At 31.9% G+C, this 23,882-nt stretch overlaps 1 protein-coding gene across 1 annotated transcript in view; it reads right to left on the bottom strand.

The window, feature by feature from the left end:
- Positions 1-23,882, bottom strand: part of Scfd1 (sec1 family domain containing 1) — a 94,695-nt gene that overhangs the window by 25,302 nt on the left and 45,511 nt on the right. Inside the window, exons 15-17 of the mRNA XM_027929687.3 lie at positions 9,166-9,262; positions 5,870-5,940; positions 3,923-4,002 (exon numbers count right to left, since the gene is read on the bottom strand). Of these exons, the coding sequence (XP_027785488.1) occupies positions 3,923-4,002; positions 5,870-5,940; positions 9,166-9,262 (248 nt within the window). The remainder of the gene's footprint in view (positions 1-3,922; positions 4,003-5,869; positions 5,941-9,165; positions 9,263-23,882) is intronic.

The raw sequence follows: 23,882 nt of genomic DNA, 5'->3' as shown, positions 1-23,882 counted from the left end.
AGTCTCCTTATTGTTTCCATATACTGTATTCTCTTGTTCCCAAATACATGCCTTTGCTCACTGTGACCTTTGGAGAGTAAAACTCACTACCTTCTGCAGTGGAAAGTGCCCATTTCCTTTTAAGACTCAGTTCAAAACCACTTTATCATTACTCTTTCAATTTCTACTATTCAATGATTTTTTTTCCTGTAGCCGTATTTTGTACCATACAATTTTATATTTAATTGCATTACTTTTAACTGTTTTGAAGTATCTAGAGTGTCTTTAACTATAACATTATTAAGGGTTGGGGGAAAACAAGGCACTTAGGTGTGTTTTAAAAATTTTTCCTCTGAGTCTATTCTCATTCTGTACAGAATCTAGAAAATACAGAATGCTTCCAGAAGAATTCCACAACTTTGAGGTAACCAAATATTAGGATGTTGGTGTACATTTTTCTAATCTTTGGACATATGCATACATAAAGTACATGGTTTAAAAATCAAAATTAGCATTGTATAGGAATTACAGTGGATGGGGTAGAGAGAGAAGATGGGAGGGGAGGGAGGGGGGATGGTAGAGGATAGGAAAGGTAGCAGAATGCAACAGTCACTAGTATGGCAATATGTAAAAACGTGGGTGTGTAACTGATGTGATTCTGCAATCTGTATTTGGGGTAAAATTGGGAGTTCATAACCAACTTGAATCTAATGTATGAAATATGATATGTCAAGAGCTTTATAATGTTTTTAACAACCAATAAAAAAAAATTAAAAAAAAAAATTAGCATTGTATTACTATAAACATTTAATGTCAATAACTATTCTTTCATGATTCTTAATTATTTCAATTGTTTTGTAAATAAAAATAAAGTGTATGTGTGTGGGAAGAGACCTAAGAAAATTTTTATAAAAGTAAAAAAGAATGGGAATCACTAAAATGTGGTAGTTGATATGCAGACAATATTCAATCTCAATCTTTATAAAATCTGTCAATAGAAATCCCAAACTTGACACAAAAATATGTTTTGTTCAGAAAGGAGGATATGAATCAACTATTTCTAGCAGTGAATTGGAATTTCTGTCTTAACAAAAATCTGTGTTTTTTTTTTTTTACTAGAAACTATATGTAAACGATTAAGAGGGGTTTATAAATAGCATTATATTTGTATGACTGAATATTATGCAAACATCAAATATTAACCTTGGAGACTATCTTAAGAACAATGACAAACAAAACCTTATAAAAATGATCTTCCAGTTTTAAGAAATATATGTAATACATGCACAAAACAGAAGGATATACAATAACATTTACCTGTAATCTCTGGATAGCAAGATTACAAGTAAATTTTTACTTTTTCTTTATACATTACTTTCCAAATTTTCTTCAATAAACTGGTATGGCTCTTACAATGGGAAAAAAAATCTTTATTATAAATTAGAGTTTATATATTTTATGACTGTGTAAAATAATGCCCAAGATTGTTTCCCCTCCCATAACTCTAAATACTGATTAAAGAATTGCATGTAAATCATAATATAAAACAAACAATGTATATATATGACTGCATGACAGATGTGATTCTACAATATGTACAACTAGAAAAATGAGAAATTATGCCCCATCTATGTATATCAAAGTGCATTCTGCTTTCATGTATAACTAATTAAAACAATAAAAACATATTAAAAAAGAACAATGACTCTGTCACACTGCCAAATATGTCTGTATATTATAAAAGTTGGAAAAAAATAGTTTTCAGTTTTTCTTTTTATAAAAAGGTTTGTTGTATATTACAAGAATACAGTCAAGTGAAATTTGAGAACATGAAAGCATAGATAATACTCAAAAACTTACTACTCAGAATAACCACTGTTCATTTGGTACATTTCTCTTGCTATGCACATTTTTTGGGACACCAGAAAGCACAATTCAATCTTACTCTTTTAAAAACTGATTTAAAAATTATTTCAAAGGTAATGTTTATTAAAGTAAATTTGGAAAATAAAGTGGTTAAAAGAAAAAAAAAATCTACCACTAGGAGTTACCTGCTAAGACATTCAGAGGTATGTCATTTCACTTATGCAATTAAATGTATATATGTGTATACTAACACACTAATACAGAAAAATGGATAAACAGGAATTGTGCTGTAAGTGATTGTGATAAACAGGGATTGTGATGTAACACATCTAAGTTTGTGTTCAAATGTGATATACCCAGAGGTTTTCCCTGATCTCCTAAACATATTTAGCTCTTACCTCCAATAAATTAAGATCTTATTCAACTTTATTTCTTTTTATTTGATTAACATGGCATAGCATCATTCTGTTCATTTACTTGTTAACTATTCCCTTAAGATAAATTCACTGCCAGTGGGGCCTTGCTTATTAGGCTTTACTATTAGAAAATACAGTCATCCTTCAGCATTCACAGGGGATTGGTTCCCAGATCCTCAATGATATGAAAATCTGCAAATACTCAAGTCTCTTAAATACAATGCATAGTATTTGCATAAAACCTATACAAACAATCCCCATATACTTTAAATCATCTCTAAATTACTTAGCATACTTAACGAAATATGAATTCTATGTAAATAACTGTTATACTGTATTGTTATAGGAATAATGATAGGAAAAAAGTGCATATTGTGGAGAGCAGTGATAGAGAATGGGAGAACAGTGTCTGAGATTGGGGTCTCTGATGACTTCATGGCTGTGGTATGCCTGATGCCTGGGAAAGTTTCTGTGCAAAGGTGCAGGATGCCTAGCTGCTATGGCAATGCCCTCTGTGAGGAGGCTCTGTGCTAGAGTCTTATCAACCTCGATCTTGATCTCAGGCACTCAGCTCCTAGGAATGAAAGAACTCTTTGGCTAGAAAACCACAATGTTTTGCCAGCTCCACTGCTCCTGAACCTGTCCACACAACATAACTTTAAACAATGGACTTTCTTGAGAGCTACCCAAAGCTCCTAATATTGCACAATGCAACTGTAGAATGTAATTGCAGAATAAGCTGCATAATATTGTTAACTAACTTTCATGAATACAAAGACTAATGCTTGCATAGTCTTTAATCTGATTAATGAGACATATATAAGTAAAGATTGCTGGAGTAATTCTTCAGACACTGCTCTATTGTCACTGCTCTCTACAACATGTGTGTTTAGAAAAAATTTTTTTTGAATATTTTCAATTGGTGGATATAGAAACCATGAATATGGAAGAACAAAAGTATTTATCAAACAGATCAATAAAGACTGTTACACAATTTTTTTCTCCTTAAAAAATACATGAACATTTCCTATGTCAGCAAGTCTTCTACAGCATGATTTTTAGTGATTCAATTGTATTCTACCTTATGGAAATGCTACAATTTACTTACCAATCTTACCACTGGACATTTAAGTTGATTTTCAAAATTTCATCATTTTAGTTACTTCTAAGATTTTACAACTCCAGTTACTTATTTGGGATAAATCATTAAGAGAAGAATGTGTTAGGTTCAAGCCATTTTTTAAAAGCATTTTTATATCATCCAGAAAAAGAGTGACAATTTATATTCACAGCAACACAGTACAAATTTGCCAATTAATCATCTTTGGCACAATATTTTCTACATTTTTACATTATGTTAATCTGTATTACCTGTGAAATTAAAATTACCTTTTAATGTTTTTAAGACACTTCAGTCTTTGACTTTTTTACCTTATCAGTGGAGAAAATATAAAGCTTGTCTAAAAAAGAAAGTCATTACTGTTTTATATAATTTTAAGATGTGCATAGGGTGGGTCAGATAAGGAAATATTTGTACCACTGGATATAAAAATCAACAATGGCACTGTTTAATTTCCTTATTAGCATTCCCATTTTCTTGTGAACAAAACCTTAACAGTGCCCTTACCTTAAATGACAGGAATAAAGAAAATAAAACTTACTTCCACTGTTTGATATACTGTAAAGGATTAAGGTTGCATCCTGCATCTGTTAAAGCTTTTTTATACTGCTCCAAATCAGCCTGAAATAAGAAAAGAACTGTATGACAAAAATTTATGATTTCATGAATGTTGTCATTTGAGTAATCAGCAAGTAATACCAAAAGCATGAGCTTAAATTATTGGTACCTAAATAGAATGGAGTTGCATCTTTACTGAATACCCAAGTGAGGATCTGAGACAAAAATCATATAAAATAAAAATAACTTAACAGGTTCCCAAATCACCAATAAAGTGTAGTATTTTATCATCCCTCAGTAAATTCAACAGTCACGTTTTTTCTCTATTGCTAACATAGATTGGCTTTCTTTGGGACAAGCATTAAATTAATGATTTGGCTTGACCAAGAATATTTCGGAACCAGAAGTAACAGGAGAACAACATGGACTGAAAAGAACTGCTGATTCAGGTTTCCCATCTTATATATTCTAGGGGTCCAGATTCATTAACTGAAAAACAGTGTATTACACCCCCTCCACCACCCAGATTGGGGTCTGAGTGTCCTACACCTCTTAAATAGCTGTTTTTTTCTCTCTTCCTTGAGCTTTTTTTTTCCTAATGAGTAAGTCCAGTTGAATCTGTGTAAGTTAAAGAACTATACTATAAAAACATTACAAGGGAGAAGTGGTTAAAGTTTACCATCAACCAGGAGTTTTCATTACTTTGTATTAAAGGGCTGTTAATCTGATACCAGTAGCCATAATTTGCATTAAGCCTCTTAATCATCACTGAAACTTCTGAAAAGATGTAATTTTTATACAAAAATAAATGAAATTAATGCCCAATTAAACTATTGTTTTAAAATCACTTATATATGATTTAACTATATATATATATATATATATATATATATTTTTTTATATTGGCGATTGAAACTAGGGCATTCTACCATAAAGCTACACTTTCATCCTTTTATACTTTTTATTTAAGACAGGGTCTCACTATGTTGCTGACGCTGGCCTTGAACTTGTGATCCTCCCTCCTCTACTTTCTGTTTTGCTAGGATTACACTCATGCACCACTGTGCCCAGCTAAAAATCATAGTCTTAAGAAAGCATAATAAAGTCTGTTAGAATCTTATACAATATAATGGGAAACTCCCATTGATGAGAGATTTTTACAAAGAAAACCATACTTACTGAATTAAAGTAGAAGTCAAAAGATAGATGTATTCCTATAGTACAATAGAAATGGCCTAAAGCAAATACTGGGTTTAGTTTGCTGTTTTAACATGCCCCAAAGTTTTGATCTTTGCTGTTTTAACATGCCCAAAAGTTTTGATCTGCAGAAGCCTGACAATTTACTAGACATTAAAAAGTAACTGCTACCAGCAAAGGAAATTTACAATAGCCATGTTATTCCAGATGTAATCTTAGAAGTTCATTTAGTAAAACTAGTTGCTCATACTTCTTGCTCACCTAGTAAAACTATACTTGAGAAAGAGTCAATGATCTCTAACTCAGTAAGAAGCCTGACACCAAAAACCCATCACTTTCCTACATAATAGAGGATATAGGATATTTTCTATGGAATACTAGTTTCAAAACAATCTTAAAATTATAAGACTGTCTGTTCAAAAATCCTATCAATACTGGTTAACCTATTTTAGAGTAGTTATTTTCCAGAAATAAGAATTTTGGCACCTTGAATTCAGTTCATATTTTAACAACTTAATAGTGGTCAGACATTTCCTGAATGGACAGTTTCCCCTGGTGACAATAAAAACTGCCACAAACTCTGTAGTAAATAGAATGAGCCTTAACAAATTGTTTTTCTTTTAAAGAAAAGAATGAAGTAGTTATCTAGCCATAGTGATTTTTATTTCTATTTTTGAAATTCTGTTATAACTGCAAATAAGCATTCCTCCCAATAATTCTTTAGAGCACATACCTCAGAAGGGACTTGCTGTGTACTTATGTAATAGATAAGAAACAGTCTCATTTTGTCTTCTGGAGTTCCTGCTACAAAAGAAAAATAACAACAAAAAACTTTCATAATTGTGGTTATGATAATCAACATTTACAAGTACATTAAAATTCAAGGCATATGTAAATGTGGCAAAACAAAATATGGTTCTTGATTCAACTGAAAATTACCATAATTATAACCACATAAAATACAGATACAGAAAAAGATTAATCGTAGGGTTAGAGGGCTGTGATTATGGAAACAAATTCATTCTAACTTACAAACTATAGTGTTGAGATTTACTTTTTAGATTAAAAAACTCAAAAAGAAAAGGAAGGATATAGGCAGGTAATAATACAATTATATAGAATGGGATACTTGTAAGATGGCAAGAAGAGGTTGGTAAAATTAATAGTTGTTTAATAATAAATAAAATAAAACTATAAAAATACAATCACATTTAAAAAATAAAATTAAAAAATTTTAAAAATCCCTAGGGCATTTATTAACACTAATATTATAAAATATGTTTCCTCTTGAGGAATGGGAACTATTCCTTCTTTTTAAAGCAAAGTATTACCTATTATTGGAAGATGTTATGGATCAAACCCAGTGCATTACACATGCTAGGCAAGTGCTCTACCACTGAGCTACAACCGCAGCTCCCTCTAGAGTCTCTTTGCCAATAGAGCTATCTTATGGTAAGGATTGAAGAGCATCCTGATGCATATAACTATATATGAACCAAACTGAAATCATAAAATGTTTCTTTTTAAACCAAGAGTCTATAGCACGTAGCTACAGCCTGGAACCTCTTGTCATACTTTATATTTTGAGAAAAGTTTTAAGAATAGCTTGGAAAGCATTTTTTTAATCTCTGAAAAATTTAAGTTGCTGAGCTAATGTCCATTACTCTCAAAGTCGAAGACATTTCCAATATAATTTTGATAACAGAAAACTGACGTTGATACATTGTTACATAGATGTAGTAATCTGCTACTTGATATGTATATTATTGTTTAATTCTCATATCCCATTTCAAGTTTAATGAACTGTCTACAATATCTTTCATGGCAAACTTTGGGATAATGTGTTGCACAGAATTGTTATGCCTCTTTAGTCTTCTGTACAAAATTGTTCCTCCAGCTTTCCTTGACTGGCATGACTTGGTATTTTTTAAAATTATAGGTTACATTTTTTTTTTGGCAGCATACTGTGCAATTAATATTTCATCACAATTAGATTCAGATTATACATTTTTAGCAAGAATATTACAAAAGGATGCTGTATTCTTTGCAATGAATCATAGTAGGTGCTGCAGTACTTCCGAATATCTCATTACTGATGATTTTAATGTGATAATCAAATAGGGTATTTGTTAGGCTTCTCCACTGTAAAGTTACTATATCTCTCTTTGTAATTAATAAATACTTTTTAAGTAAGTACTCTGAAACTGTAAATATCCTGTAAAATTTGAAGGTAACCATTTATTTATTTATTTTTTTGTCTATGAGGACTTGTAGCTGTTTCATTCAATGGGCTATACTCATTATTTATTCTGACATTCAACTGTCATGATTTGGAGACTTGTCAAGCTGACTTCTGGGACTTTTTGACATGTTCTATCATATTTTGAGTTCTTTCCTTGCTTTTTGTTACAACAAAATGTTCCAGACTCATCTAGTACTTCCTTTCCCTACCTGAGTCCTGGAATCAGTTACTTCTCCAAGGAGTCCTGGTGGAAAATGGTATTTATGAGCCAAAATCTTTAGCAGTGGGATATTACTGTTCCCAGGCCTCCTCAGCTAGGGAATACATAAGTGTGCACATATGTGTGTGTGTATATTGATTTCTAGATCTGACAAATATATAGTGAGAACACTAAATTCACAACACTTGAATACTACTTCATTCTAGTTTTTACCTTTCTGTACTTAATACTTCTTCCTCTGATGACAAGAAATCCAGCTCCCTTTAAACGAATCGACATATTTACTTGTTTAACTAGTTCTCTGTTTGTAATAAGTATCCATATCTGCTGCTATCCCTTTGCTTGCAGGGATGATCTTCTTATTTCACTTGAACTCTGATTCCCTATGATGGAACCACCACACACCTGGACATACTTTTCAACCTACCTGGGCCCAGACTGAGCTTGTGTGGGATCACTTGCCTTAATCAGTTAGGGCTTTTATACCTCTTGCAAAACTTGTTCCTACATGTGGATACACTGTTCATCCCCTCTTGAACTTTGACATTTCACGCTAGGTTACCCACTCCCCTCTACCCCATGTGTAGTTTCTCCTGCCATCCTGCTTAGGTTCCAACATCTTGTTCTGGGCTAAAGTGGCACCAGACTGCCACTGTGCATGAATGCCGACTTTGTTCTGCCCTACTTAATGTCTTTTGGAAAAAGTTGTGTGAGAAACAAAGAAGAAAGGCCTTTTTATCAACACATTTATTGTTTTAATTGTATTCAGAATTTTTTTTACAAATAACAAGGAATACCTCGGAAGTGATGGATGTTTCTCTCTTTGCAAAGTGCACATACATAGCAAAACGTTATAAGTCTAGTTTTTAAAAGTATAAGCAATACTTGTGGCTCCTCAGAAGTTTTAATGAATGGAATCTTTATTTACACATTAGTTTGGATTTTCTTTTTTTCAATTTGGAAAAAAGTCTAAAGCTTATATCCGAATTTGAACTAAAAATCGTCATTATACAGCTTGAATACTCCATATCTGCAAAATGGGTCATGGGCTTTATATTTGCTTTGGGAAACAATGAAATTTGGATTCAGAACTATTCTGAAATAATCAAAACGTCTCTTAAGGTTTGAATATTTTAGAGGCTAACCCCCTACATACATTCCACAGTCACTATAATTAAAAGTTATAATTAGGTTATATTTTCAAATTATAAATAGTTGTATTTTGTTTCAATACAATCTAACATAAAATACTTAGACATACAAATATAAAGAATTGACTACAAGGTTTTCTCAAAGTGAATTTCTTAAACATATAAAATAGATTTAGAAATAAAAACAAAAAGTGCTTTAAATAATATCAAAGGAAAGTTCAGTAAATAAAATACAAATCATTTTTCCACTTTAGGAACTACTACGTTGAAAGTTTTTCAACAGAAAACAGTTCACTGAGCTTCCTTGTTATTAGTATTGACTCAGAAAAGTAGTAATTCTACTTAAATTTTGCTCAAATTGAAAATGGTGGATTCATAAGATGTGAAACTTTTAACCTTAAACTTATGGTACATACCATCAGGGTCTGATATTATATCAAGAAGAGATTTATCCAAAGTAGTTTTGCTCATTATTTTTTCTTCATATTCAAAATATACATCCAGCTTTCTTGCCTGTTTCAAAGTAAATATTAGATGAGACTACATCAAGTAATAAAAATATATTAAAAGTCTTTCAAAAGTTTCTATTTTCTATAATCAATTTAAAAAATAAATGTTCATTTCCTGGTACAATTTCAAGTTTCTTGCTTTTAATCACACACTTAATATACACATATACATACATGTATAAATCCTAGCCAACAGATTAACTATTTTGTAATGTATCAGAATTAACTGTACATGTCTTACATATATTAGTAAAAATAAAAACACACTAATCGTATTAATTACCAACTAGAACACAAATCACATTGTACTCCATGCAAATTAATATTGTGGCCATGCTGTTTACATTTCTTAGTGTGCAAATCCACATTTTTCTATCTTAAGTGAACAAAAAATTACCCTAATTAGCCTGCTTTCAATGTTTTTTAAAAATTAAACTTTTTTCCCCTCATTAGTTCTATTTGATATGTTGAAGTTTTAGATAACAAAAAAGTAGTAAAATGTTTCCAAGTGACATTGATCCAAATGAAGTTAGAGTAAATAAAAGTAATTATTCTCAAATATCTATTAAATTATGCTTCTTATAACAAAACAGAAAAGAACATATTTGTTCCTAACACAAAGGAGTTAAAAGTTAAAGTAGCAATAAAAACCATTCATGAAATAAATTTGGATACTCAACAATACCAATAAAGAATCAACAGATAATTATAGAAGGTAAATATTTTATGCTAAAATTATATAATTAAATAAATAAACTTTTGTGGAAGAGGAAGTGATATATTTTGAATTAAAAGTGACTTGGGAACTCAGGTATAGCTCATTTAGGTTAAACAGATCATACCAAGGTACAACAGAGTGCAGACATCCAAATAGTAGACTAAAGAGTGGATTTCATACACGGGCAATAGGGAAATAAGTCAGTCTTTTCAATTCCACTCCCCTGCAGTGGCACACAAAGCCAGATTTTTAAAGAATGAAATATTCAGGTAGTTTAAAAATAAACAACACAGAAAGGACAAAGAAGTTCCAGTTCTTGCCAGTCTTCTTCCCATTCATTTCCACCTGCTTCTATCAGCATTTTAATTATTTCTTCTATAGTTTTTCACTGTATTAACATAAAGAAATAGAACCTACATTCTAATATCCCTCCCCATTTTGACACAAAAAGTTAATATGCTATACTCTTCTGCCCCTTTTTGAATAACATAGACTACATCAGTATGTGAAAATTTTCTTTACCAGTGAGTGCTTAATGAGAGTATAATAGAAAAAGTTTCTTCCTTATTATAAAATGTTTGTGCCTTCATATTCCCTGATGATATAGGAACTATTTTAGCTACTATATAGTGCTACTTTTATAACTATAACAGAAAAGAGGTAAAATCCTATGGAATGACAAAATCCTAGAAATAATATTAAAAATAGACAAAAGAAATATAAGAGAGATCCTATAGAAAAGACCAGGGTAGTGGCTAAGGGAACAGAGAAGATAGATATTTAATAATTAACACAAGAAAGGATATGAGAAACAACAGTAGTGAAAGAAGTAAAAGAAAACTCCCAGGGAACTAAAATGATAGTAGGAACTATGCTAATGTGAATATTAGATTAGGAAAAGCTATTATTTGTAAAGCCAGGAATGAAAACGGAAAGGCAATAAAATATGGCATTATTTAGGCCGTTCACAGTATGACCCAGCCAACTTTTTTGATTTCAGCATTATTTATAGACTTGGTTTCCTCAGTACACCATATAGCTCACCAAATTTTCATTAAGCATAGTGTATACTTTTAACCTTCCAGGGTTATGCACAAGTTATTTCTTGTAGTTTTTAAAGGATATATTACTTCTCTATCATTTATCCAGTGAATTCTATTCATTTCATCTTATTTGCAGCTTCTCTGCTCTCTCCCTCATATTCCTTAGCCAGAACTCGTTACTCCTTTCCCTGTACCAAAAGCATTTCATAATAACAATGATCTCTCCATAACAACAATGATCACATCACATTACTCTCCTTTGCTTTTTATGTCTTCTTCCTAAAATTATAAACTCCTTAGAATGTGTCTACTTAATTGTTTAACCTAGGAGTTTAACAAAGAACCTGGCTCATAATAAGTACTTGAATTTATTGAATTTCAAAACTAAGAGCAGGACATATACAAGCAAGCAGTCATTTTTAAAAATCATAAAAATAGGTGAATGACCTTCTAGAAATAAAAAATGTAAATAATCTAATCTTTAGTGCTTTAATATAAAGAATTAAGCATGCTAAATGTTACAAGGGAATCAAATGTCTATATGGATCAGTGAAAAAACAATGTTTCATTAACTTATGCAGGTATACACACATCTGATTCATTTCTCCTTTCTTGACATATTAACTTGTATTCCAAATTCTAAGGAGCAATGTAAATCGAGTCCCAAAACAATTTAGTTTGAGTGGTAATGGACAGGGTTTAAAAAAATTAAAAAAAAATTGTTTTTGGTGATAAAAAAGTTCCAACATCAGGTTGTGATTATAAATTTCATCAATTCTATGAGTATACTAAAACATATAAGTGACCCATGAAATGTCTCTACAGAGCTCTAGGGTACTAGAGAACAGTGTTTAAAAACCACTACCTTAAATTATCTTGTTTAATTCTCCAAATAACACTATGAGCTAGGAATTGTTAGTCTCATTTTAAAGATGAAGAAGCAGACACAAAGAAACTTAAGTTTATTCAAGGTTACCAGAGTAGAAGTAGTAGAGAGTTGAGATTCAAATCCAGGTCATACTTCAATGTACACCACAGATAAAGAGTAGGGAAATTTATATTTTCCTCAAGAACAATTTATTGCTTCTTTTGCTTTATGAAAAAAAGCATATTTGTCAATTAGTACGTGTTTGGCTTTTTGGTAATACATATAATTTTTGTATATATTTGGCAAAAGGTCATTCTGGCCAGAGATCTTTTATCTATAGGTCTTTTCTCAAATTCTTCAAATGAAGGAAAATACTGAGAGAGGCAACTTGGTAACTTCAAAGATTGGTTATTCTTATTCAACATGGGCTTAATAGATAATACAATTTGCATAGTAAGAGTGACATTAAAAATGAACAACTTAAAAATTAAAAAATAACATCAAGATAAATTTTTGGTAGTTACATTAAATATCAAGAATAAACAGATAAAAGGGACTATAAAAGGGACTATTATAGAAAATCAAAAGCACTACACATGGAATACAGATTATACATACAGTGAATATATTGTGAATATGAGTTATGAGAAACATGAATTTCTCAAGAATTGCTTTAGAAGGGCTTTCTAAGCAAGGATATGATAAAAGTAAATTTAGTATTTCTTTCCAGTTAACAATGAAGCTTTTTAGTATACTGTCTCAGAATTTATATTCAATTAATACTGCATATATGTTGTTAAAATTTGCCTACCTATAGCTCACTGGATTGGAAAAAACACAAATAAAACAAATCTAAAGAAAACATTTTCCAAAGCTAGTCTGTCTCTTCCTTTACTGTAATGGACAATTCCTTTTCATAATAGACAATTCTTAAGATTCATCTGAGAAGTATAGTTTGTTTACACCTTTTGCCTTTTTGAAAATCTGTTACCTAGAAACATGTACCAGATACCCACACAGGATATAAACGGAATTCTTTTCCTTATAATTGTTGGAGATCTTCCATCTCTTTGGCATTCTTCTCTCTATTCTAGCAGATATCACCATTATAGAATTCTCTCTTCATTGCTAGCCTCATTTCTTACCTCTGTTTAATGACTGACTGATGGCAAAGTCCTTCTCATCTCTAGGCCCCAATTATATCCCCTGGTACCATTTAGCAGTGAAAGAAAAGGCAAGAAAGAATTAGAGTTCTACCTCCTTCTTCCATTAAAAATCTCAATATTTCTCTCTATTTTTCTTAGGGGGGGGGAGAGAGAGAGAGAGAGAGAGAGAGAGAGAGAGAGAGAGAGAGAGAGAGAGAGAGGGAGAGGGAGGATATAAACCCTTCTATGTTACAATGCAATATGAGAAATAACTCTACATTGTAGACTAAATAGGTTCTATGGGAAAGAAACCTATCTACCACATAATATTTTAAAGAAGGTATATTATACGCTATAATAAACTTAGAATTAGACTTCCAGAATATAATCTGTACCTAAATTGAAGACTGTTTATACTTCAACCTTTTTTATTTTTTCTTTCTTCTTCATGAGTTTAATTTGTACCATCTATTAGGGCTGTACTTCTATCTCCCTTCATCTACGTGGGTAGCAGTGGTAATGCATTATTCTAATAGTTTGTGGTTGGTGTATATCATGAGATTATGAACTCTTCAAGACTCCTCATTCATTATTGTGTACACTGGGCCCTACAAGATGACTGGGATTCTCAAAAACAATTTTTTTTCCCTAATATAACAAAATATCAGGTTAATTTATTTTCAGTTATTTAGGTGGGTATTTTGATGAATTTCACACTGAAATGTTTGCCACTGCATGCATGAGTTTGCCAACATAAGAAATTATTTCACAGTAACTGGATGATCCATTAAGTTATATTTAGAAGTGTTTTATAAGACAAGTAGCTGAAAATAATCACTTTGAAACACTTGCTTATATGTCAGAATGACATAAATTAATCCTTTCATCTTCACCTCAATTTTGTGCAGAGGAGGGAAAATGCAATGTATTATTAAGGTGAGGAAACTGGTTAGGATCTTCAATTTCTACAATAGAATGTTAACCTTACTACTTGATTATCTCATTTTTAAATCTTCGTATTTTTCTATCAAGACACTAAATTTCTAGCATTCAAATAAGAATATAGAATCAACTTTGCTTTATCAAATCCAATCAAAAATTGATATTATAAATTATTTAAAAAATTGGTAGTCATCTATTCTAGATATTAAAAATTCTATTCTAAGTTTAAGATGAACCATTAAAAGGCTATGAACTTAGATCTTACTACCTTGGTAACTGATAGAACTACTCTCACTGAATTGTATTTTAATATTATACCCTTAGCTTTCATTAAAGGTGCCATACAAAACAGTCATATGAAATCCGTAAATGTAACTGATATTAAATATTATATCCTTACATCATAGTTTACTTTAGATAATATAATGCAATATTTTTTGTAATGTTACATTAAGTAATGTTTTTCTTAAAAGTAAGAAAATCAACTTTCTGCCAGAAGTTTTTAAAACTTATCTCTCTCTTGCTCCCTTTTAAAATTTTGGTGGCCAGAAGATTCAAAGCCACATTTGTGAATTAACAATATGAATACATAGAAACTATTCTGAATTTTTATCTCATTTTTTAATGTGCTATTTGTGGAAGTGGTCCTAAATCAGACTTAGACTAAGGAAACAACTTTAATCTATAAATTTATCCTACATATTGATGTTTGCTGAAAATTTATTTAATTCAAACTAAAATAATGTATATACCAAAAATTTAAAACATACAAAAATGATCTTTATAGATTACAAGTATTTAAAATACAAATAAAAGTGACCTTATCATTAGATAATGAAAATTGCTTTATCAACAATATTTCTGTAGAGAATAGAGATTTATGTGGCACTTGTAAACTACTGTCTTATTGTATTATGGCTCTATAATATTTCTGTACGGACATTTATGTAGGACTTATAAACTGCTATAAGTCTTATTATGACTCAGAAAACAAAAAAGAGCAAATTAAATTGAATATATGTAGAAGAAAATACATAATAAAAATCAGAGCAGGAATCAATGAAATTAAAAACAGAAAAATAAACAAAATCACAGAAACCAAAAGCTGGTTATTTAAAAACATCAAATTGATAAATCTCTACTCAGGTGATAACCTAAGAAACTAAAAATCCTAGAAGAAAGAGTTAAGATACAAATTAATAATACCAGAAATGAAAGAAGGGCTCTTGCTACTAAGCTCATGACGTTAAAAGGATAATAAAGTACTGTTTTAAATAACTCTATGTGCACAAACTTGGTAACCAAATGAAATGAACTAATTTCTTAAAAGATAAAAGCTATCAAAACTCACTTAAGGAAAAATAGGTAATCTGAATGCATTTATATCTATTTTAAAAATGTGGCTAATAAACAGAAAGCATCAGATCCTGATTGATGCACTAGGGCATTCTATTAAACATTTAAAGAAGAAATTACACCAATTTCCCACAATGTCTTCTACAAAACAAAATGCCAGTTATGACAAACTAAATTTCTTTCCCATAAAGATCTTATCCCTATTACTATACTGGAAGTCTTAGCTAATTCAATAAATAAACAAGGGAAATAAAAGGCATAGCAACTGGGTAAGAAAAAATACAATTTTTGGTTGAAGATGATATAAGTGTCTTTATTGAAAATTCCAAAGAACTAACAACAACAACAACAACAACAAACTCCTGGCACTAATAAGCAATTATGTCAAGGTTGCAGGATACAAGGTTAACATATAAAAGCCAATGACTTTTCTATATATTAGCATGAACAATAGGAAACAGAAATTAAAAATTGTGCCACTTTACCAGCACTAAACTCCCCAAATATTTATATACAAATCCAACAATACAGGTGTAAGATCTGTAATGATAGAACAGAACTGATATGAAAGAAACCAAATAGGCTTCATATTGTCAGGATGTCAGTTTTTTTCCAATTTGATCTACAGGTTCAATATAATCCCAATAAAAATGCCAGCAAGTTAGTTTGTGGATATTTATAAAATGATTCTAAGGATTATATAGAGAAGCAAAAGACCCCAGCCAGCCAACATAATATACCGGAGAAGAACAAACTTGGAGGAGTGATACCATCCGACTTCAAGAGTTACTATGAAGCTATAGTAATCAAGACAGTGTTGTACATATATATCAACACAGGAGAAATGAGATCCCCAGAAACAGACCCATGCAAATGTAGTCACTGAATTTTAATAAAGAACCAAAATCAATATAATGGAAAAAGACACCTTTTCAAAAATCAACTAAAACTAGACCACAGATCTAAATGTAAAATGGAAAACTATAAAACAACTAGAAAATAAGAAAATCTATATGGTGATGATTTTTTTTTTTGATAAAACACTGAAAGCATGATCCATGAAAAACACTTCAACTAAGAAGATAAATAGATGGCAAATAAGAATATGAAAAAATGCCCTACATCATTTGTCATCAGGGAAATGCAAATTAAGATAACAATGAAATACCACTACACACTATTAGAATGGCCCCAAACTAGGATTCTGATAATATCAAATGCTGGTGAGGATATGGAGTAATAGCAGCTTTCATTTATTGCAGGTAGGAATGCAAAATAGTATAGCTACTTTAGAGTCTGGCAGTTTCTTACAAAACTAAACTTATTCCTACCATACAATTTAGCAATCATGTGCTCAAGAATATTTGGTATATGTCCAAGAGTTAAAAACATGCATACACAAAAAATGCACACATGAATGTTTATACCAGGTTTTGTAACTGCCCAAACTTGGATGCAACCAATATATCTTTCAGTAGGTAAAAGGATAAACAAACTGTGGTATATACACACAAGGGAATATTACTCAGCAATAAAAAGAAGTGAGCTAAGAAGTCATGAAATAATGGGAGGAACCTTAGATATTATTAAGTGAAAAAAGCTGAGCTGAAAAGTCCACTTACTCTGTAATTCCAACTAAATGACATTTTGGAAAAGGTAGTTCTATGGAAACAGTATAAAGATCAGTGGCTGCCAGGCTTAAGGGAGGAAGAAGAGTATAGGGAAAGTAGGGCATGCCCCCGGCTCAGGAGGCTGAGGCAGGAGGATCTCGAGTTCAAAGCTAGCCTCAGCAAAAGCGAGGTGCAAAGCACCTCAGTGAGACCCTGTCTCTAAATAAAAATACAAAATAGGGCTGGGGATGTGGCTTACTGATCGAGTGCCTCTGAGTTCAATCCCCAGTAGCTGCCCCCAACCCCTCAAAAAAGAGTACAGGGAGGAAGGAGGGATAAACAGGTAGAACACAGAACACAGTAGGTTTTTTGGCCAGTAAAACTATTCTACACAATTCTGTAATAATTGATACAGGTAAATGTGTTTGTCAAAACCTACAGAATGTACAACACAAAAAGTGAATCCTAAGGTAAACTAAGGACTGTAGTTAGTAATAATATATTAATGTTGACTTACCAACTATAACAAATGTCTTACTATTGCAAATGTTAACACTGGGAAACTAGAAGTATGTGGGTAAAAGAATATGTGGGAACTCTCCATTTTTTTCCCTGTAAACATAAAACTGCACTAAAATAAATGGAATCTATTAATTAAAAAAACAAATATATGTAAACAGGACAATAAAAGGTTCTTATCTAATAAAGAGTGTTGGCAAATTCTTGGGAAATTTTGTATAGGTTGAATATCTTTCCAGCTTCTTCATGCATAATGTATAAAATGATGCAAAAAGAAAAGAATATAAAGATGATTTGGCATGTGCTTAAAAAAATTTCCTGGGCTTCAGCAGCACCTAGTCCTATATTTATAATAAACACAAAAGATATATTAAAAATATATTTGATGGATGAACCTGGAGAAAATTATGCTAAGTCAAATAAAACAGATATAGACAGACAAATATGTGGGATCTGAAAAAGTTGAATTTATAGAAATAGAAAGTGGAAAAGTAGGGCTGGGGTTGTGGCTCAGTGGCAGAGTGCTTACCTAGCATGCGTGAGGCACTGAGTTTGATCCTCAGCACCACATTAAAATTAAAAAAAAATTATATATATGAGACTTAAAAACAGCATACTTCAGGGACACAGCCATATTAATGTTTACAGCAGCACAATTCATAATAGCTAAATTGTGGAACCAACCTAGATGCCTTTCAATAGATGAATGGATAAAAAAAGTGGCATATATACACAATGGAATATTACTCAGCAATAAAAGAGAATGGAATCATGGCATTTGCAGGGAAATGGATGTAGTTAGAGAAAATAATGCTAAGTGAAGTTGGCCAATCCCAAAAAACCAAATGCCAAATGTTTTCTTTGATATAAGGAGGCTGATTCACAGTGGGATAGGGAGAGGGAACTCTAGGGCAGAGGGGTTGGAGGGGAAGGGAGGAAGCATGGGGTAATTAATGATGGCTGAATGTGATGATCATTATTATCCGAAGTACACGCATGAAGACACGAATTGGAGTGAATATACTACGTATACAACCAGAGATATGAAAAATTGTACTCTATATATGTAATAAGAATTGTAATGCATTCTGTTGTTATATATATATATATATAAAAAGACATAACAATCATAAATATCTATGCCCCAAACAATGGAGCATCTGCATATATCAAACAAACGCTTCTCAATTTCAAGAAGAAAATAGATCATAACAAAATAAAACTGAGTGACTTTAACACGCCTCTCTTACCACTGGATAGATCTTCCAAACAAAATGTTGCACTACATTTGAGTATGAAGAATTGAAATGCATTCTGCTGTCATGTACAACTAAGTAGAACAAATAAAAAATTAAAAAAAAAAACCCAAAAAACTTTAGTTATAAAGATGAATAATTTCTAGAGACCTAAAATACAGCATGTGGTTATTACTTAACAATAATGCATTGTATACTTGAAATCTGATGAGAGTAGATCTTCAATCTTGTTACAAAAGAAATGCAACTATGAAAGGAGACATGTTAATTACCTTGATTGTGCTAAATCATTTCACAATCAAAACCTTATGTTGTACACCATAAATATATAATTTTTATTTTTCAATTACAATTCAATAAAACTGGAAAAATTTTTGTTGAAAAAGTATATCTGTTTTATGAAAATTAATAAAACAACTGGAGTGACTGAACACATTAAATGAGCAATTAAACACATTAAGTGATCAGGTATTTTAATAAACAATTGAGGTTCCTTATTCCTATTTTCTTTTTTTTGGTATATGTGTGTTGTGCATGTATGTCATTTATAATGAATACAAAGAGTATACAAAAAACATATTTGATGGATGTAAATATATTTGATATATGGCAAAAAATCTTTTTTTTTTTTTTTGTGGTGCTGGGGATTGAAACCATCAATAACCTCATGCATGCTAGGCATGCCCTCTTGTCACTGAGCTACATCCTCAGCCCTCACTGATTGTTTGCATTTGAATTATTTTTAATCTTATGGTTACTCCAAAGGGATTATCAAAGAGCAAACCATTCTCATTATGTTTTTGCTGAATCTTTTTGAAGGAACTACAGTCTGGGATTTAAAAGCTCAAATTCAATCTATAGCAGATGATCTTAAGACAAGTATTAAGAATGTCTGAGATTCATTTCCCTTGTAGAATGGGGAAATACACACATACAAATATACATAGTCATACAATGTTAAATTATTTGACATACAAATGCATACACACAAGTCTTGTTTTCCTTTAAAAGAAAAAAAAGTTCCTATTTTCAGCCAACAATTGTTTCTTTTTCGCTGAAGAACCCTCATTAATTTGTTTGCTTCCTTACTGAGTTTTGACATCTTTATTCCTTTGAATTTAACCTTTATGAATCAATTATTGGATCCTGCTACATGACAATGCTTCATTTCCACAATAGCCAGTGGCAAAGAAATACAAAAAGCAAAAAGCTAGAGGAAGTTAATGCAAATCAAAACTACACTGAGTTTCCATCTCACTCCAGTCAGAATGGCAATTATCAAGAATACAAGTACTAATAAAAAACGTTGGTGAGAATGTGAGGTAAAAAGGTACACTCAAACATTGCAGGTAAGATTGCAAATTGGTGGAACCATTATGGAAAGCAGTATAGAGATTCCTCAGAGTACTTGAAATGGAACCACCATTTGATCCAATTATCTCACTCCCAGGTTTACACCCAAAGGACTTAAAATCAGCATACTACAGCGACAGTCACATCACTGGTTATAGCAGCTTAACTCATAATAGCTAAACTATGGAACCAACATAGGTGCCCATCAACAGATGGATAAAGAAAATGTGGTATATATACACAATGGAATATTATTCAGCCTTAAAGAAGAATGGAATTATGGCATTTGCTGGTAAATGGATGGAGCTGGAGAATATAATGCTAAGCAAAATAAGCCAATACCAAAGAATCAAAGGCAGAATGTTTTCTCTGATATGTGGATGCTAATTCACAAAAAGTGGGGTGTCTAGGGAAGAATAGAGGTACTTTGAATTAGAGATGACTGAAGTGAGGGTAAGGAGTATGGGAAGGAATGATAGTAGAATGAAACAGTCCTTATTACCCTATGTGCATATATGATTACATGATCTGTGTAACTCTACATGTACAACCAGAAGAATAAGAAGTTATACTCCATTTATGTATGATGTATCAAAATGCATTCTACTATTACGTATAACTAATTAGAACAAATTAAAAAAGGTATTCCACCCCCCCCAAAAAAAAAGAAAGAAAAAAAAAATTGATAAAGTGACTAAGAAGTTTAAGTACATTCCACTCTCAAGAGGTATCTTTTAGGGGCTGGGGTTGTGGCTCAGTGGTAAAGCACTTGCCTAGCATGTGTGAGGCCCTGGGTTTGAGTCTCAACACCACAAATAAATAAAATAAAAGCCCATTTACAACTAAAATAAACATATATTTTTTAAAAAGAGATATCTTTTATGCACTGGGAGTAAAGAAAACTTCAGGTTCTAATACTGACTAATCTTATTTGGGATAAGAAGCAAAGACACTGATAATTTGTCTACTAGGGACCCTCTGGTACAGAATATAGTTTATCTCTACCTTGAAGACACCAAGGTCATATAATTATTCACTTGCTATGTATAAAAGACAAGAAATTATTTTAAGACAGATCAGTACAAAATCAAGCCAGAGAAGTGTTTTTATTTCTAGTATAGCAAAAGACCTCTAATGTGATCAGGAATAGTACTTATCAATCAGTTAATGTAAAGACTAATAAAAAAGGATCTGTGTTGTGTATGTACATTTAAAAACATTGTCTTTAAGACCTAAATTATAGAACTATTTGTCTGTCACTAATATAGGTCCAAGACCTTTTGAGTATAGAGTTTCACTGATTGAAATAGACACTGCAAAGCAATGAGACTGTATAGTATTTTTCAAGATTTTATAGATGACATTTTTACCCACAATCATTCCAAATAATACTTAAAATCACCACCTTTTCAGTCTTTCTAAAATGTGTAACTTGACGCAATCTTCTTTTCACATACTTACAATCGATATAAATAGACTGAAATTAAATACAAGTAACTCCTTGGTGAGCAAAAAGTCCAGCCCATAAGAATAAAAAATGAAATAAGAAGGAAGTATATTAGCTATGAGTTGTCAGGAAGTCAATGTGGCCATCAGCTATTATGTTTTATAGAGGAAAAAAAGGGCACCAGTTAATTTGGAAAATACACTAAGTATAAATCAGTTAAGAGATTCTTGAAAGGTTATTTTCCCCAAAGAAGAAAAAAGCAGAAATAAAGAAATAAAGAAAATTAGTCCTTATAAGTAGGAACCCTAGCCTTGTTCAGAATACAGACCTCATCACCTCATCAGATCATGTCTTTAGATGAACATCAGTCCCTCTCCACTTTCTCTAGTAAAACAGACACAAAGACAACAAAGACCTGGTAACAACCAAGCACTGCTTGGCACAGCTTTTTTAACAGTTTATTTTCTGCCAACTACATTAAGAAGAAACATAGAGATATCAGAGGTCTTCCTCTCAGATGGGGGCATTTGCTTGCTTCTTTTCCTTTTCTTAGGAATCTGATGCTACAGAGTACTTAATTCAGTTTGACTTCTGATTTAGTAGGTGGGCTAAATCTCTAAATCCCAGAAGCCACTTTCCAAAAACCAGAACTTGGGAAAGTTACACATGCATTAGAAAGTACTACACCAAAGCAAAGGTGTAAAAACACAAAATACTCAAAACAAATGAGTACTCAACAATTTCCTCTTTATAGACCAAAGCCATTAAAATTCTTAGAATATCAATAAATTTAAGTGAGAATATTTGCCAAACTCATAGCAAAGGTTTTTTTGGTTTGTTTTTGGTATAGGCGATTAAACACAGGGGTGCTTAATCATTGAGCCACATCCCCAGTCCCTTTTATTATTATCATTACTTTTTTAATGATTAGTGCTGGTTTATTTCTGAGTAAACACAGGGGTAGGTACAATACTTTAAGACTTTGTATTTTAGTGCTTATATTCTGAGCAACTGTCTCACCTCAAAAAAACTGAGGGTGAGAGGTACACAGTAGTCATGGTTCCATAGGTACCTGTGATCTAATGTCCCAAAGATAGGTTTGTGTCAAACATGTCTTGAAAAGGGACACAGTTTAAATATTGTTCTCTTTATAAAAGCAGTTTATTACCATAGGATTTGAACTCTATGAGATCTCATAGAGAATCCAGAAATCCCTGATCTTTCACCATCTGGGCATTGATATCGTCATGGAATTATGCCATGCAAACTGCTGCCATTTTCTGAACATAGGGATTTTCATCCTTCCAGCACTTGTGTGGGGGGGGTTCACAAATATTCTGTAATCTTGTCCACTGGATGCACCCCATGGTCCTACCTGCCAAGGCCCAAATCTCCTAGGACTGGGATCTCTACAATCCTTCACAAATCAGTTGACAGCCATGATGGCCATGTCTGACTAGCTCTTGGCATACTTCATCAAGTAGAGACATCCAAGTTTTTTCAGTTCCAAGATGTCAGTTCACTACATCTAGAAAGAGAGAGCTAACATCCTTCCCCGCTGTTACAGCAGCAATCACTTTCTTCACAGCCTTCTTCCTCCTTTCTTTTTTGAGTTCAGCTTTTAATTCAAAGATTTCATCCTTTTTATTAGTTGTAAAAGTATTTGGAGTTAGTTATGATTTTGGATCTTTAGTGTACACGGGAGGCAAGGGCAGGTGTGGTGGTGTCAGCCAGAGACCACAGCTTTGAGTGGTATTGTCACCTTTTATTTTTTTGAGACAGGTCCAGCTAAGTTGCTGAAGCTGTCTCCAAACTTTTGATCCTTCTGCCTCAGCCTCCTGAATGGCTGGAATTACATGTACCATTGTGTGGGGCTGGAGTGATCTTAACTTTCTGCCAAAATACTGATTATGAAAGAACTACCAGAACTTCTCTAGAAATTAATTTCTTAAATTGATCAAAGGAAATGTAAGAAGCAGCTATATTCTAGATATCTCCAAAGAGATACATACAACTGCAATAAAGACAAATATCAAGAGAAATGCTCTGAGAACTTTGCATAAAAAGACATAATACTCTTAGTAATAAAAACACTGTTTAGGTAACTGTTTACAAAGAAGTGAAGTTCAAATGGTCAAGAAGTTCTGGCAAAAGAGTAAGGCATTATGGAGGAGTAATTCTTGATTAACATTATAGCCAGTGGTAGATGGCTACAGATTTGTGGTACATTTGTACCACAGTAATGATACAAATAAATATGCCACTTAAAAGTAAATAAAAATTGGAAATGTAATAGTTACGGAAAACTACAAGGAGAAATTTTATAATTGGCAGTAGTGAGAAATGAAAACAATGAAGTTTATGTGC

Source organism: Marmota flaviventris, chromosome 2, assembly GCF_047511675.1.
Source record: "Marmota flaviventris isolate mMarFla1 chromosome 2, mMarFla1.hap1, whole genome shotgun sequence".
Lineage (NCBI taxonomy): Eukaryota > Metazoa > Chordata > Mammalia > Rodentia > Sciuridae > Marmota > Marmota flaviventris.
This window is presented reverse-complemented; position numbering and strand designations above follow the sequence as displayed.